This window comes from Alosa alosa, chromosome 7 (genome assembly GCF_017589495.1).
Source record: "Alosa alosa isolate M-15738 ecotype Scorff River chromosome 7, AALO_Geno_1.1, whole genome shotgun sequence".
NCBI lineage: Eukaryota > Metazoa > Chordata > Actinopteri > Clupeiformes > Clupeidae > Alosa > Alosa alosa.
The window spans coordinates 1,676,956-1,691,929 of NC_063195.1; the positions used below are offsets into that span (position 1 = coordinate 1,676,956).

The 14,974-nt window shown below is 44.6% G+C and overlaps 2 protein-coding genes across 2 annotated transcripts in view; both read left to right on the top strand.

The window, feature by feature from the left end:
- LOC125297244 (NACHT, LRR and PYD domains-containing protein 3-like) overlaps positions 1-14,974 on the top strand; it is a 313,314-nt gene that overhangs the window by 231,822 nt on the left and 66,518 nt on the right.
- Positions 7,872-9,960, top strand: LOC125297322 (protein NLRC3-like). Its single transcript, XM_048247627.1, has 2 exons — positions 7,872-9,840; positions 9,942-9,960. Exon 1 carries the CDS (start codon positions 7,899-7,901, stop codon positions 9,477-9,479), a length of 1,581 nt encoding a protein of 526 aa, XP_048103584.1. The 5' UTR covers positions 7,872-7,898; the 3' UTR covers positions 9,480-9,840; positions 9,942-9,960.

Sequence of the window (14,974 nt, forward strand, 5' to 3'; positions counted from 1 at the left end):
TCACTAAGACCTATTCACAAACAGCTTTTTGTGGCATTTCACGTTGCGATGTTTTGAAATCGTAAGCCTATCTTTGCAACAACAGCTTCCAATCAGCGAGGGAACAATTTTGCATTCATAAAAGGGATGCAATAACGCCACCAACAACATCCAAAACCACTCATTGTTAACATGTAAATTAAATGTAACGTTTCATTGTGAATCAAATTAAAATGGTCTCCTCTTTGCAAACGTAGGCATAGCCTATGGTGACAGATTAATTTAATAATGTTGCAAAGATACTGCATCAATCCGTAGGCCTATGTTTTATTAGGCTACTAGGCTATTTGTTTTGCCTTACTCTTTATTCATTTAGGCTAGGCCTTTTTATTCAGTTATTCATCATCTTCCGTCCTTCGCACTACTTGTGTAGCGCACGCATTCTCAGACCTGTCACCTGTCACTCATCATCGTGGCATCGGGGTGTTTGGAATCATTCCCGCGTTAGAATCATTGAAACGCACATCTTGTCGGTGATTGGCTGGAACAGTTTGTTATGATTTTTTTATGGTCCAGGCTGGACCATGTTGTTTTTGTTGCCATCTTTGGAACCTGGGCTGTCCACAGATACCGTTTTTTTTAACAGTGTATTCAGGGCATAGGCAAAAAAATGTTTTAGCTTAGAAACCGTGTAACATCGCTTAGAGTACCTTTAAAGGCATCCTTAAGATTGTGTTTACCTTAACATAACATTTCCAAAATCAGCACTTCTGCCATTGTCTGAGCGGCCCCCTAAAGGCGATTACCCACCAAACCACTTTCCCCTATACTGTATAGTATTGCATCATACTGTATAGTATTGCATCATACTGTATAGTATTGCATCATATTGTATAGTATTGTCTCATATTGTTTTTTATTGTAACATGTCATACTATAAAAAATAAAGAAATTGCTTGAAAATAAATCTCAAAATAAAGACTAAATAACAATCTGACCATATTTCAGATGTCCAACATGGAAGTTCTCCTTGACACTCTTGAAGAGCTGACAGCTAAAGAGCTGAAGAAGTTCAAGCTTTTCTTAACTGAGGAGACACTGGAGGGGGTTCAGCATATCCCCAGAGGACAGCTGGAGAACGCCGATGCCACAGATGTCACCAGTAAGATGAGGGACGTCTACGGCCAGGATGGTGCCCTGAAGGTCACTCTGCACGTGCTGAAGAAGATGAATCACAATGAGCTTGCAGACAGACTAGAAGGAGAGCTGGAGAAGAGGTAAGATTATTGCCCCTAGGGTACATTAGCTAGAAGACAGAGGAGGTAAAATAGTTGCCCCTATGGTGCACTAGTTAGAGGGGAGAGGAGGTAAAATAGTTGCCCCTAGGCTACATTATCTACAGGAGAGAGGAGGTAAAATAGTTGCCCCTAGGGTACATTAGCTAGAAGAGAGAGGAAGTAAAATAGTTGCCCCTAGGCTACATTATCTAAAGGAGAAAGGAGGTAAAATAGTTGCCCCTATGGTGCACTAGTTAGAGGGGAGAGGAGGTAAAATAGTTGCCTCCAGGGTACATTGGTTAAAGGGGAGATAAGGTAAAATAGTTGCCCCAGGGGTAGGGTTAAACTAGTTAAAATAGGAGAAGAGGTAAAATAGTTGCCCCCAGGGTACATGACTAGAGAGGAGAAGAGGTAAAATAGTTGCCCCTAGGCTACATTATCTACAGGAGAGAGGAGGTAAAATAGTTGCCCCTAGGCTACATTATCTACAGGAGAGAGGAGGTAAAATAGTTGCCCCTAGGCTACATTATCTACAGGAGAGAGGAGGTAAAATAGTTGCCCCTAGGGTACATTAGCTAGAAGAGAGAGGAAGTAAAATAGTTGCCCCTAGGGTAACAAACCAGAGAGGAGAAGAGGTGAACTATTTGCCCCCAAGGTATAATAGTTAGAGGCAGGGGCGTCACTAGACCCTTTTTACTGGGGCACATAAAAATCACGACTCACGTTCAACTTTACAAAAAACAAAGGGAGGTGCATTCATGCAAATTGATCATATCGGGGAAAGAGTGGATGCTTTAGTACGAGCTTCAGTTACGCACTGCAGTTACGGGTAGAGGCCTATTCTCCCATTCCCGCTTCTGTCACACCCAGAGCTGCACCCACAGTTCCATGACTTCGCTCAAGTTGGAAAGAAATGGACAGATTCCAACAAAGTAGGCTATGGGATTATGACTTCACGTTAAAACTGAAGATGCACAGTCGTAAGCTCCAATATCCAAAGTGGGTGATTATAACGGGGTTTTCCCTATTTAACAATGTACTCATGGATAAGGTAATCTGCTTGATACCTCTGGGAGCTTATATAACAGTGTGCGGGTATCTGTTGGCTCAGCCTTATAGGCTACCCAGCACCTGTTTTGTTTTTTGTAGATGTGCGTGCACTTTCAATGAATGTCGGGAAATGCCTCCGCGAGACACTGTAGAGCCGTATCAGCATATTAAGCACTGAATTTGATACTGTAATGGGCAAGTCCATATAGCAATAGCATTTCCTATTTTTGGCTGAAGAATGTAAATGAGAAAAAATGCACAAAAAATGAATGTTATTATTCACATCATACAGATGCCAAGGCATTTCACTGGCGTTATGGATGCGACAAAAAGTCCATTTTCTGTGGAATTGCCCTAATATTAATTTGTAACGTTCTGTGTAACCTACATGTATTTAGAACTAGGCCTACAGATGACATCCAGCAATATGCTGTTTCACCTTGTCATGGCGCTCGACCTTAATACAGGCCTCGGGAGCGCGTAGCTGGAAAGGTGCTTAAATCAGTGGCAGAACGCGAGCTTGAGTTGTATATGAAACGCAAAGATTTTGGGGTTGCTCCTCCCAAACTCCCTACATCACATGTTAATGGCAGATTAAAGTGAAGAGGAGAATTTGCGCAGGCTATAGAGCGCACTTTTTTGACTTACACACCCTACGCACATGGGAGAATTTGCCCCAAAGTGCACCAGACTGATGCATTTTACCTTTTAAATAAGCATTAAATAAGCATAACATTTTCTGGCTTTTTTTTGTGGGGGGGGTCTAGTGATGCATCTGGTTAGAGAGGAGAAGAGGTAAATAGATGCCCCAATGGCATAGAGGGAGAAGAGGTAGAAGTAGAAGTATAAGTACTTTTTTGATCCCGTGAGGGAAATTTGGTCTCTGCATTTATCCCAATCCGTGAATTAGTGAAACACACTCAGCACACATTGAACACACAGTGAGGTGAAGCACACACTAATCCCGGAGCAGTGAGCTGCCTGCTACAACAGCAGCGCTCGGGGAGCAGTGAGGGGTTAGGTGCCTTGCTCAAGGGCACTTCAGCCGTGGATGTGGGCATGGGAGAACAGTGAGGGGTTAGGTGCCTTGCTCAAGGGCACTTCAGCTCATGGGAGGCAGTGTTCAACTTCCACTGCCCACATTTTTCCCTATGTGGGCATGGGAGAACAGTGAGGGTGTTAGTGTGCCCATGCTGTTGATCCTTCCACTCAAGGGAACAATTCTCCTCCATCAGCACCTGGATGCAGCTGGGCATGGGAGAGCAGTGTTCACACCACTTCCACAGCCCACACACACCCACATGCACACACACACACACACACACACACACACATCAAACCAGCAACACACACACACAGTGTGTGTGTGTGTGTGTGTGTGTGACACACAATGTGCACACACACACACACACACACATGCACACACACAAAATGATATTTGAATGACTAAATATGACAAAGACTAAAAAGGACATTTCACCACAATACTAAGACTAAATTAAAAAGAGGTGACAAAATGAACAGGAAATGACATCACAGCTCACCTTTCACCAGCGGCGGTTGGTCCTCCTCGATGAAGACACGGCCTCGGTGCGCCCAATCAGGAGCCTCGGTGGAGCCCAGGGGGTGGGGCATGGGCGTGTGTGTGTCAGACTGTTGTCACACTGGCGACAGTGTGTGTGTGGAGGGGGAGAGTGTGTGTGTGGAGGGGGAGAGTGTGTGTGTGGGGGAGAGTGTGTGTGGGCAGAGAGAGTGTGTGAGTGGAGGGGGTCTGTGTGTGAGTGTCCGGGTGTGGTGTGTGTGTGTGAATGGACGGACGTGGTGTGTGTGTGTGTGTGGCGTCCGGGTGCTGGTCATGGTCCTGTCCACTGGGGGAACAGAGGCGGGAGTGGGCAGTGGAGAACTGTCCATCTGAGTGTTGGTGTGTGTGTTGGTGTGCATATCTGTTTCTGTTTGAGTGTGTGTGTTAGTGTGTGTGTCTGTCTCTGTTTGTGTGTGTGTGTTTTTGTCTCTGTGTTGGAGGGTTTGTCTTCCTCTGTTTGTGTGTGTGTCTGTGTGTTGGAGTGTGTGTCTGCTTCTGTGTGTGTTTGTGTTTGTGTCATCTGACTGGTGTCGTCTGATTGGCTGTGGTCCGCTGTGGGTGTGTCCTCTGAGCCACGCCCCAGGTGAGTCTGTGTGTGTGTTTGTGTGTGTGTCTGTGTGTTGGAGTGTGTGTGTGCCTCTGTGTGTGTGTGTGTGTGTGTGTTTGTCAGTATGACAGTATTCAGATTGCTCATGTAAGCACCTTATTCCAGTATAAGTATGAGTATATATACTCTTTTGATCCCGTGAGGGAAATTTGGTCTCTGCATTTATCCCAATCCGTGAATTAGTGAAACACACTCAGCACACAGTGAGGTGAAGCACACACTAATCCCGGCGCAGTGAGCTGCCTGCATCAACAGCGGCGCTCGGGGAGCAGTGAGGGGTTAGGTGCCTTGCTCAAGGGCACTTCAGCCGTGCCTACTGGTCGGGGTTCGAACTGGCAACCCTCCGGTTATGGTTAAGTCCGAAGCACTAACCAGTAGGCCACGGGTGCCTCAAAATGGGTATGCATAAACAAGTTGCCCCTACCCATAGGGAACATGAATAGAGGGGAGAAGAGGTAGAGTTGCCCCTACAGCGGAGAAAAGATGAAATAGTGAATATTTGTAAGTGAAGAACACACACATACAACATATGACACACTTTTGATCCCCAAGGAGTCTGTGGACCTCATTGGAAAAGACATGTAACTGTAGGACAGTTTGTTTGTGTACAAAGAGCATTGATTTCTAACTGTAGTACATCATTCCCTCATTGCAATAAGACATTAAGCCAGGTGACCTCTCAACAGGGTTTCAAGACAAGACAGTGGCAAAGGTTCTGGTAAGTATAGTATAAGTATATATACTCTTTTGATCCCGTGAGAGAAATTTGGTCTCTGCATTTATCCCAATCCGTGAATTAGTGAAACACATTCAGCACACAATGGACACACAGTGAGGTGAAGCACACACTAATCCCAGCGCAGTGAGCTGCCTGCTACAACAGCGGTGCTCGGAGAGCAGTGAGGGGTTAGGTGCCTTGCTCAAGGGCACTTCAGCCATGCCTACTGGTCGGGGTTCAAACCGGCAACCCTCCGGTTACAAGTCCGAAGCGCTAACCAGTAGGCCACGGCTGCCGCATTAAATACCCCAAGTAAACGGGTAACATTAGACTGTACTATTTTGCATCTTGAGGCAGGCCGCAAAGAGAAGATTGAGTGTATGATGGTTGATGTTACATTTGTATATGATAAGTGTATGATGGTTCTTGACCCTGGGACATATGCATGGGTGTGTTTGATCTCCTCATAGTAATGTCGGTAATTCTACTTATTGTGAGACATGTTTGCACGTGTATATGTTTGTAATGCCCTTCTCCCTGCCATTTGCTTTTGTGAATGAAAAGTTTCTGTTTGTCTAATAGAATATGCCATCCGACGGCAGGTGAGTCAACAGCTTAAGACTGACCTGAAGAATAAATATGATAGCCTCCTTGAAGGCCCTGAGGAGACTAAAGTCCAGCTGGATGAGGTTTACACAGATATCCATGTCACAGAGGGAGTGAGTGAAGAGATGAATACTCAACATGAAGTTCAGCAGATTCAGGAGCAGATGTAAATATGATAGCCTCCTTGAAGGCCCTGAGGAGACTAAAGTCCAGCTGGATGAGGTCTACACAGATATCCATGTCACAGAGGGAGGAGTGAAGAGATGAATACTCAACATGAAGTTCAGCAGATTCAGGAGCAGATGTAAATATGATAGCCTCCTTGAAGGCCCTGAGGAGACTAAAGTCCAGCTGGATGAGGTCTACACAGATATCCATGTCACAGGAGTGAGTGAAGAGATGAATACTCAACATGAAGTTCAGCAGATTCAGGAGCAGATGTAAATATGATAGCCTCCTTGAAGGCCCTGAGGAGACTAAAGTCCAGCTGGATGAGGTCTACACAGATATCCATGTCACAGAGGGAGTGAGTGAAGAGATGAATACTCAACATGAAGTTCAGCAGATTCAGGAGCAGATGTAAATATGATAGCCTCCTTGAAGGCCCTGAGGAGACTAAAGTCCAGCTGGATGAGGTCTACACAGATATCCATGTCACAGAGGGAGTGAGTGAAGAGATGAATACTCAACATGAAGTTCAGCAGATTCAGGAGCAGATGTAAATATGCTAGCCTCCTTGAAGGCCCTGAGGAGACTAAAGTCCAGCTGGATGAGGTTTACACAGATATCCATGTCACAGAGGGAGTGAGTGAAGAGATGAATACTCAACATGAAGTTCAGCAGATTCAGGAGCAGATGTAAATATGCTAGCCTCCTTGAAGGCCCTGAGGAGACTAAAGTCCAGCTGGATGAGGTCTACACAGATATCCATGTCACAGAGGGAGTGAGTGAAGAGATGAATACTCAACATGAAGTTCAGCAGATTCAGGAGCAGATGTAAATATGATAGCCTCCTTGAAGGCCCTGAGGAGACTAAAGTCCAGCTGGATGAGGTCTACACAGATATCCATGTCACAGAGGGAGTGAGTGAAGAGATGAATACTCAACATGAAGTTCAGCAGATTCAGGAGCAGATGTAAATATGATAGCCTCCTTGAAGGCCCTGAGGAGACTAAAGTCCAGCTGGATGAGGTCTACACAGATATCCATGTCACAGAGGGAGGAGTGAAGAGATGAATACTCAACATGAAGTTCAGCAGATTCAGGAGCAGATGTAAATATGCTAGCCTCCTTGAAGGCCCTGAGGAGACTAAAGTCCAGCTGGATGAGGTCTACACAGATATCCATGTCACAGAGGGAGTGAGTGAAGAGGTGAATACTCAACATGAAGTTCAGCAGATTCAGGAGCAGATGTAAATATGCTAGCCTCCTTGAAGGCCCTGAGGAGACTAAAGTCCAGCTGGATGAGGTCTACACAGATATCCATGTCACAGAGGGAGTGAGTGAAGAGATGAATACTCAACATGAAGTTCAGCAGATTCAGGAGCAGATGTAAATATGATAGCCTCCTTGAAGGCCCTGAGGAGACTAAAGTCCAGCTGGATGAGGTCTACACAGATATCCATGTCACAGAGGGAGTGAGTGCAGAGATGAATACTCAACATGAAGTTCAGCAGATTCAGGAGCAGATGTAAATATGCTAGCCTCCTTGAAGGCCCTGAGGAGACTAAAGTCCAGCTGGATGAGGTCTACACAGATATCCATGTCACAGAGGGAGTGAGTGAAGAGATGAATACTCAACATGAAGTTCAGCAGATTCAGGAGCAGATGTAAATATGATAGCCTCCTTGAAGGCCCTGAGGAGACTAAAGTCCAGCTGGATGAGGTCTACACAGATATCCATGTCACAGAGGGAGTGAGTGAAGAGATGAATACTCAACATGAAGTTCAGCAGATTCAGGAGCAGATGTAAATATGCTAGCCTCCTTGAAGGCCCTGAGGAGACTAAAGTCCAGCTGGATGAGGTTTACACAGATATCCATGTCACAGAGGGAGTGAGTGAAGAGATGAATACTCAACATGAAGTTCAGCAGATTCAGGAGCAGATGTAAATATGATAGCCTCCTTGAAGGCCCTGAGGAGACTAAAGTCCAGCTGGATGAGGTCTACACAGATATCCATGTCACAGAGGGAGTGAGTGAAGAGATGAATACTCAACATGAAGTTCAGCAGATTCAGGAGCAGACCAAACGTCATTCAGACAAAGACAATATAACCAAGTGCAATGACATTATGAACTCTCCACCTGGTAAAAAAGTCAACACAGTGATGACCACTGGCATTGCTGGCATTGGGAAATCTGTGTGTGTGCAGAAGTTTGGTCTAGACTGGGCAGAAGGAAGAACCAATCAGGACATAGATTTCATCTTTGTGCTTCCTTTCCGAGAACTGAGCTTACTTGACTCAGAGCAGTACAGTCTTCCCACACTTTTGTTGTCTTTCTATCCCGAGCTGACTGAGTTGAATAATGTGAAGATATATGGCAACTCAAAGATTTTGTTTATCTTCGATGGTCTAGATGAAAGCAAACTAGAGTTCAATTTCCCATCTACTCAAAAGCTGCATGATCTGAAACAGACATCATCTTTGGGTAAGCTACTAACACATCTCATTAAAGGCCATCTGCTCCGTTCATCTCTCATCTGGATCACATCAAGACCTGCAGCAGTCAATCAGATCCCTTCTCATTACGTAGACAAGTGGACTGAAATACGTGGATTTAATGACATCCAGAAGGATGAGTACTTCAGCAAGAGAATGGCAAATAGTCATACTGACAAGATCATTTCACAAATCAAGACAAGATGCAGCCTCTACATCATGTGTCACATACCAGTCTTCTGTTGGATCCTTGTCTGTGTGCTTCAGGACATGCTGACTCCCAATTCTAAAATGGAAATACCAACAACCATGACTGAACTCTTCATCCACTTCCTACTCATAGAGACTAACAGGAAGAACCAGAGATGTTTTGGCCAAAGTGAAACCAACAGACGGGAGCTCCTGAAGAGACACAAGGAACACATACTGAGATTGTCTGAACTGGCTTTTAAGCAACTGCAAAAGGGCAACATCTTGTTTAGCCAAAAGGATCTTGCAGAAAGTGGCATTGTTGACCATGCCATTGAAGAACACTCTGAAATGTGCACACAGATCATCAAGAAAGACCGTACTTTCTATAAAACAACATTCTACTGCTTTGTTCATCTGAGTGTCCAGGAGTTTCTGGCAGCTCTCCATGTGTTCCATTGTTTTGTGAGTAAGAACTATAAGGTGCTCGAACCCTTTTCAGAGCAGATGTGTGCACTTTCCAACCAACCAGTTGCCCAAACAACCAGTTCCCAACCAGAGGACATGCTGAAGAGCACAAATAAATCAGTCTACACAAGTCATGGAGAAGACTTCAGTCTTTTTTTAAACCCAGAGTTCCTCACAAATACAAGATGTTGGGAGGAGAGGAGAGGCCTGAAGATTCCCACAAAGAGGGTTTCTGTCAAAACAAGATGCCATTGCATGTTCTGTTCAATGGAGCAGTGGACAAATCCTTACAGTTTGACAGTGGGCACTATGATCTTTTTCTGCGCTTCCTTCTGGGAATAACACTGGAGTCCAATCAAGACCTGCTGGGAGGCTTACTTCCACAGATAAAGGAAAGTTCAGCAAGTCTCGAGACAACCACCAAGTACATCAAGGGCATTCTTAGTGAGGATGGCCATTCAGTTGAGAGATGTCTGAATCTGTTCCTCTGTCTACTTGAAATGAAGAACAACTCAGTTTCTGAGGAAATTGAACAGTATGTAATATCTGGGAAAGAACTCACACCAGCCCAGTGTTCATTACAGGCATACATACTTCTAATGTCAGAGGAAGTATTGGATGACTTCAATCTGACAATGTACAGAACATCCCAGGAGGGTCGCAAAAGATTTCTCATTGTGCTGAGGAGCTGCAGAAAGGCTCGGTAAGTCAGTAAGGAGATGGCATTTAGAGGGTTTTGCATTTGAACTCTTCAAATATATATACATATGCATATATGCAATCTACTGTCTCCTCCCATTGTAGATTGAAGGGCTGTGGTCTCAGTGAAAAAAATCCTGTGGGGTTATATCCGCCATGCCTGATTGGACCTGAGCTCTAATCCCCTGTGTGATGCTGGGGTGGAGAAGGCACACTGGAGACACTGAGTCTCAGTCTGAAGCCATTTGCCAGTCTTTAACCAGACAGCTCTCACACACAACACGCTGGAGACACTGAGGTCAGTATGCAGTCTGGGGGCAGTCGAGGCCTACTGGTTAGGGCTTCAGGCTTGTAACCGGAGGGTTGCCGGTTAGAACCCCGACCAGTAGGCACGGCTGAAGTGCCCTTGAGCAAGGCATCTAACCCCTCACTGCTCCCCGAGCGCCGCTGTTGTAGCAGGCAGCTCACTGTGTCGGGATTAGTGTGTGCTTCACCTCACTGTGTGTTCACTGTGTGCTGAGTGTGTTTCACTAATTCACGGATTGGGATAAATGCAGTGACCAAATTTCCCTCACGGGATCAAAAGAGTATACTTATACTTTAACCAGACAGGCATTAGCCATCCTTATTACCACCAAGCAAATTATAAACACAGCTAACTGTCTCTGGTCAGTTTGTTGCTGAGACATTGTTGCTAGTATGCTATCCATCTAGCCACTTGCTTAACAGGTATCCTTCTAGCCACTTGCTTTACAGGTGATTCTGATTGTCTTCTGTCTGTCATCTGACTGCAGACTGGCTGGCTGTAGTCTAAGTCGAGATTCCTGTAGAACTCTTTCATCAGTTCTCCGGTCAGAAAGCTCACAGCTGAGAGAGTTTGACCTGAGCTCTAATCCTCTGGGGGATTCTGGAGTGGAGCTGTTGTCTGCTGGACTGAGGCACATTAACTGCAGACTGGACTCACTGAGGTTAGTCATGTGAAGTACACTAACTGCAGACTGAACACACTGAGGTTAGTCATGTGAAGTACACTAACTGCAGACTGGACACATTGAGGTTAGTCATGTGAAGTACACTAACTGCAGACTGGACACACTGAGGTTAGTCATGTGAAGTACACTATCTGCAGACTGGACACATTGAGGTTAGCCAAGTGAAGTACACTAACTGCAGACTGGACATATTGAGGTTAGCCAAGTGAAATTAGATGTGCAATAGCATAGGGAACGTCATTGGCTATTTCAATTTTTGGAAAATAATTCAGTAACCAGAGATGCGTACACATGTATATGTTTGATATAAAATTCATCACACTTCATTTCCTATAACAGAGTACATAAATGAATTCAATATAAAAACTGCTAGATTTTAATAATCCATCAATTTCCATATTTACAAAATAACGTTTTATACAAACATGTGTGTGGTCTCCTCAAGTAAATATCTATTGGGATAAATATACCTAAATATTTCAAATACAAAATGTATGTGTTGTCTTGCAGACTTGCTGACTGTGAACTCACAAGTAGTGCTTGCAAAGCATTGGCTTCAGTTCTCCACTCAGACAACTCCCACCTTACAAAGATGGATCTTAAGAAGTTGGATCTGACCAACAACGACTTGACGGATTCTGGAGTGAAGGAGCTGTGTGCTGCTCTGGGACATCGGAGCTGTAAACTGGAGCTGTTGAGGTTGGTATTCATGTATTTATACACTTCAGCTGTAAACTGGAGCTGTTGAGGTTGGTATTCATGTATTTACACACTTCAGCTGTAAACTGGAGCTGTTGAGGTTGGTATTCATGTATTTATACACTTCAGCTGTAAACTGGAGCTGTTGAGGTTGGTATTCATGTATTTATACACTTCAGCTGTAAACTGGAGGTGTTGAGGTCTGTGTTTGTGCTACAAAATTAATGTTTACCAGTAACAGTAAAGTTATACAACATCCTGTTTTGTATTGATCTTTTCTATTGAGTGATGACATTTCCTGATAAAGAATCTGTGTCCTTCAGGCTCTCTGGTTGTCTGATCTCACAGAGAGGATGTGATTTTATAGTCTCAGCGCTGACATCAAACCCTGACTCCCACCTCACTGAACTCGACCTGAGCTACACTCACCCAGGAGACGCTGGACTACAGATGCTGTCAACAATTCCTTGTGGTCAAATGAAGGTCAAGTAAGTTGCGTGAGTTTTGAAGGTCAAGTAAGTGGTAGGAGTTTTGAAGGTCAAGTATGTTGCAGGAGTTTTGAAGGTCAAGTACATGGTGTGAGTTTTAAAGGTCAAGTACGTGGTAGGAGTTTTGAAGGTCAAGTACGTGGTGTGAGTTTTGAAGGTCAAGTACATGGTGTGAGTTTTGAAGGTCAAGTACATGGCGTGGCGTGAGTTTTGAAGGTCAAGTAAGTGGTGTGAGTTTTGAAGATCACGTTAGATACTGTCAACACTGCCTGAGAACAACGTTTGCAAAAGAACGTTAAGGGTTGTTTTAGGACATGTTTGTGCATGCCTGTTGCAGCCACTCTGAAGTAGTCAAAGGCGATTCAAAATGAGTCAGAACAGTTGAGACAGGACCAATCGTCAAAATTTCCACCACTATAGTTCACCAAAACAAACCAGAAAAGGGACTCAAAGTGCTAAATACCGGAATTGTCCTTTAAGCCCGAACCAGAGCAGTTCACACCAATCAAAAGAAAAAAAAAACTAAAACAGCGAGAAGGATGTTATGGTTCAGGATTCATGGTGGGTTATTGATGCTCTGGTTGGTTATGTCTATCCAATTGAGAGCAGAGGCATTTTCCCATTAACATGCCCCATAATCTTATCCCAATACAACTAGAAACAAAACAAACTCAGAATTGTTGTTTTTTGTTCTCTTTTCTTCCACAGTGCAGAGAACAGTTCAGAAAGCATGCTGAAGAGAGGACTGAAGAAGTGTAAGACATCAGTGCTTTTGTGTTGTGATATGTGGCATCAATCAATCAATCAATCAATGGGACATTATTCCTTTATAAACACATTTGTGAAGCGTTTTTACAATTTGTCAAGACTGGATATTGAATGCAATGAGAAAATATAGGTCCATTTCAAGTATAAGTATATATACTCTTTTGATCCCATGAGGGAAATTTGGTCTCTGCATTTATCCCAATCCGTGAATTAGTGAAACACACTCAGCACACAGTGAACACACAGTGAGGTGAAGCACACACTAATCCAATCCCGGCGCAGTGAGCTGCCTGCATCAACAGCGGCGCTCGGGGAGCAGTGAGGGGTTAGGTGCCTTGCTCAAGGGCACTTCAGCCGTGCCTACTGGTCGGGGTTTGAACCGGCAACCCTCCGGTTACAGGTCCGAAGTGCTAACCAGTAGGCCACGGCTGCCCCAAGTAGTTAAGCTTACGGTTGATCTCATAGTGTAATGGATCAATAGAAGTTTGATAGGTTGTGCAGTAATAAAACTGTTATTCTGCTGCCCCCTAAAGATATTATATATGAATAGTGCTTAGCCTTTTTGTTGACATTAGCATCTTGTCTGTCCTTGTCTTCTTGACAGGGCTCGACATTAATGATTGCCCAGTTCCCCTTGGCTACCAAATTGTTGGCAACCAAAACCTCATGCCTGGTTGCCAAGCTGGCAATCACTTAAGTTAACATTGAGCCCTGCTCCTTGACTGTGTGTGTGTGTGTGTGTGTGTGTGTGTGTGTGTGTGAGAGAGAGAGTACAGTTTATGTTATTTTTATGTTCACTGTGATGTGAGGTGATGTGTGTTGTGTGTGCAGATGCCTGTGAGCTCACACTGGACCCAGACACAGCACACATACGTCTCCTCCTGTCTGAAGGGAACAAGAAGGTGATGTGGGAGAGTGAGAAGCAGTCGTATCCTGACCACCCAGACAGATTTGATGTGTGGCCACAGGTCCTGAGCAGACAGCCCCTGACTGGGAGTGTGAGTGGTCTGCTACTGGGAGTGGCCTATGAAAGTGGTCAGGAGAAGTGGGACTGGGATATGGGTGTCTGGCCTAATGAAAGCATCAACAGGAAAACATTTGGAGACTGGGTCATTATCAACTGTGGACTGGGATACAATCACAAGTCCTGGTGTCTGAAAAACTCCCATATTCCAGGACAATTCTATAGGAAATAGGGAGCCAGTGCAGTTCAGCCAACACAGGGGTGATGTGCTCTCTTTCTTAGTCTTAGTTAAAAGTCTAGCCGCAGAGTTCTGTATGAGTGCCAATTTCTTTAGATGTTTTTTGGGAAGACCAGTGAAAAGTGCATTGCAGTAGTCTAACCTGCTAGTGATAAAGGCGTGAATTAGTTTTTCTGCATCTTGTTGAGTTAAAAAGGGCCGCACTTTGGCAATGTTTCTCAAGTGGAAATAGGCTGTCTGAGTAACTTTACTGATATGGGGCTTAAAACTTAACTCTGCATCTAAGATGACACCGAGGCTTGTTACTTTTGGTTTGACCTGGTGTGCCAAGTTCCCCAGATTACTAAGAATAATATCTCGCTTTAGTTTTGGTCCAACCAGAAGTACCTCTGTTTTGTCATCATTTAGTTTCAAAAAGTTTCAGGCATCAGTAGAGTAGGAGTGTATCTGGACCGTGAGGCCGGCAGTCTGTCCTTCTACAGGGTCTCCTCGGACACTCTCACACACCTGCACACGTTCTACACCACACTCACTGATGAGCACCTTTATGTTGGTGTTGGGCTTTGGCCTGGGTGCACTGTGTCTTTGTGCCAGATCACATGACCTTCTGTGTCCTGCAGCATCACACACACACTCATACACACACTCACACACACTTATACACACACACACAAACACTACCAGATCACATGACCTTCTGTGTCCTGCAGCATCACACACACACTCACACACACACAAACACTTCCAGATCACATGACCTTCTGTGTCCTGCAGCATCACACACACACTCATACACACACACACACACACAAACTCACACACACACACACACACACAAACACACACACACACACACACACACAAACACTTCCAGATCACATGAGCTCCAGTGTCCTTGTTTGTGTCTCTATATAAGACATACTGTATATCATCACAAACTCACACACACACACACACACTCACACACACACACACACACACACACACAC

Coding starts and splice junctions, on each gene's coding strand:
- LOC125297322 (XM_048247627.1), top strand. CDS start 7,899: ATGAAGTTCAGCAGATTCAGGAGCAGATGTAAATATGATAGCCTCCTT.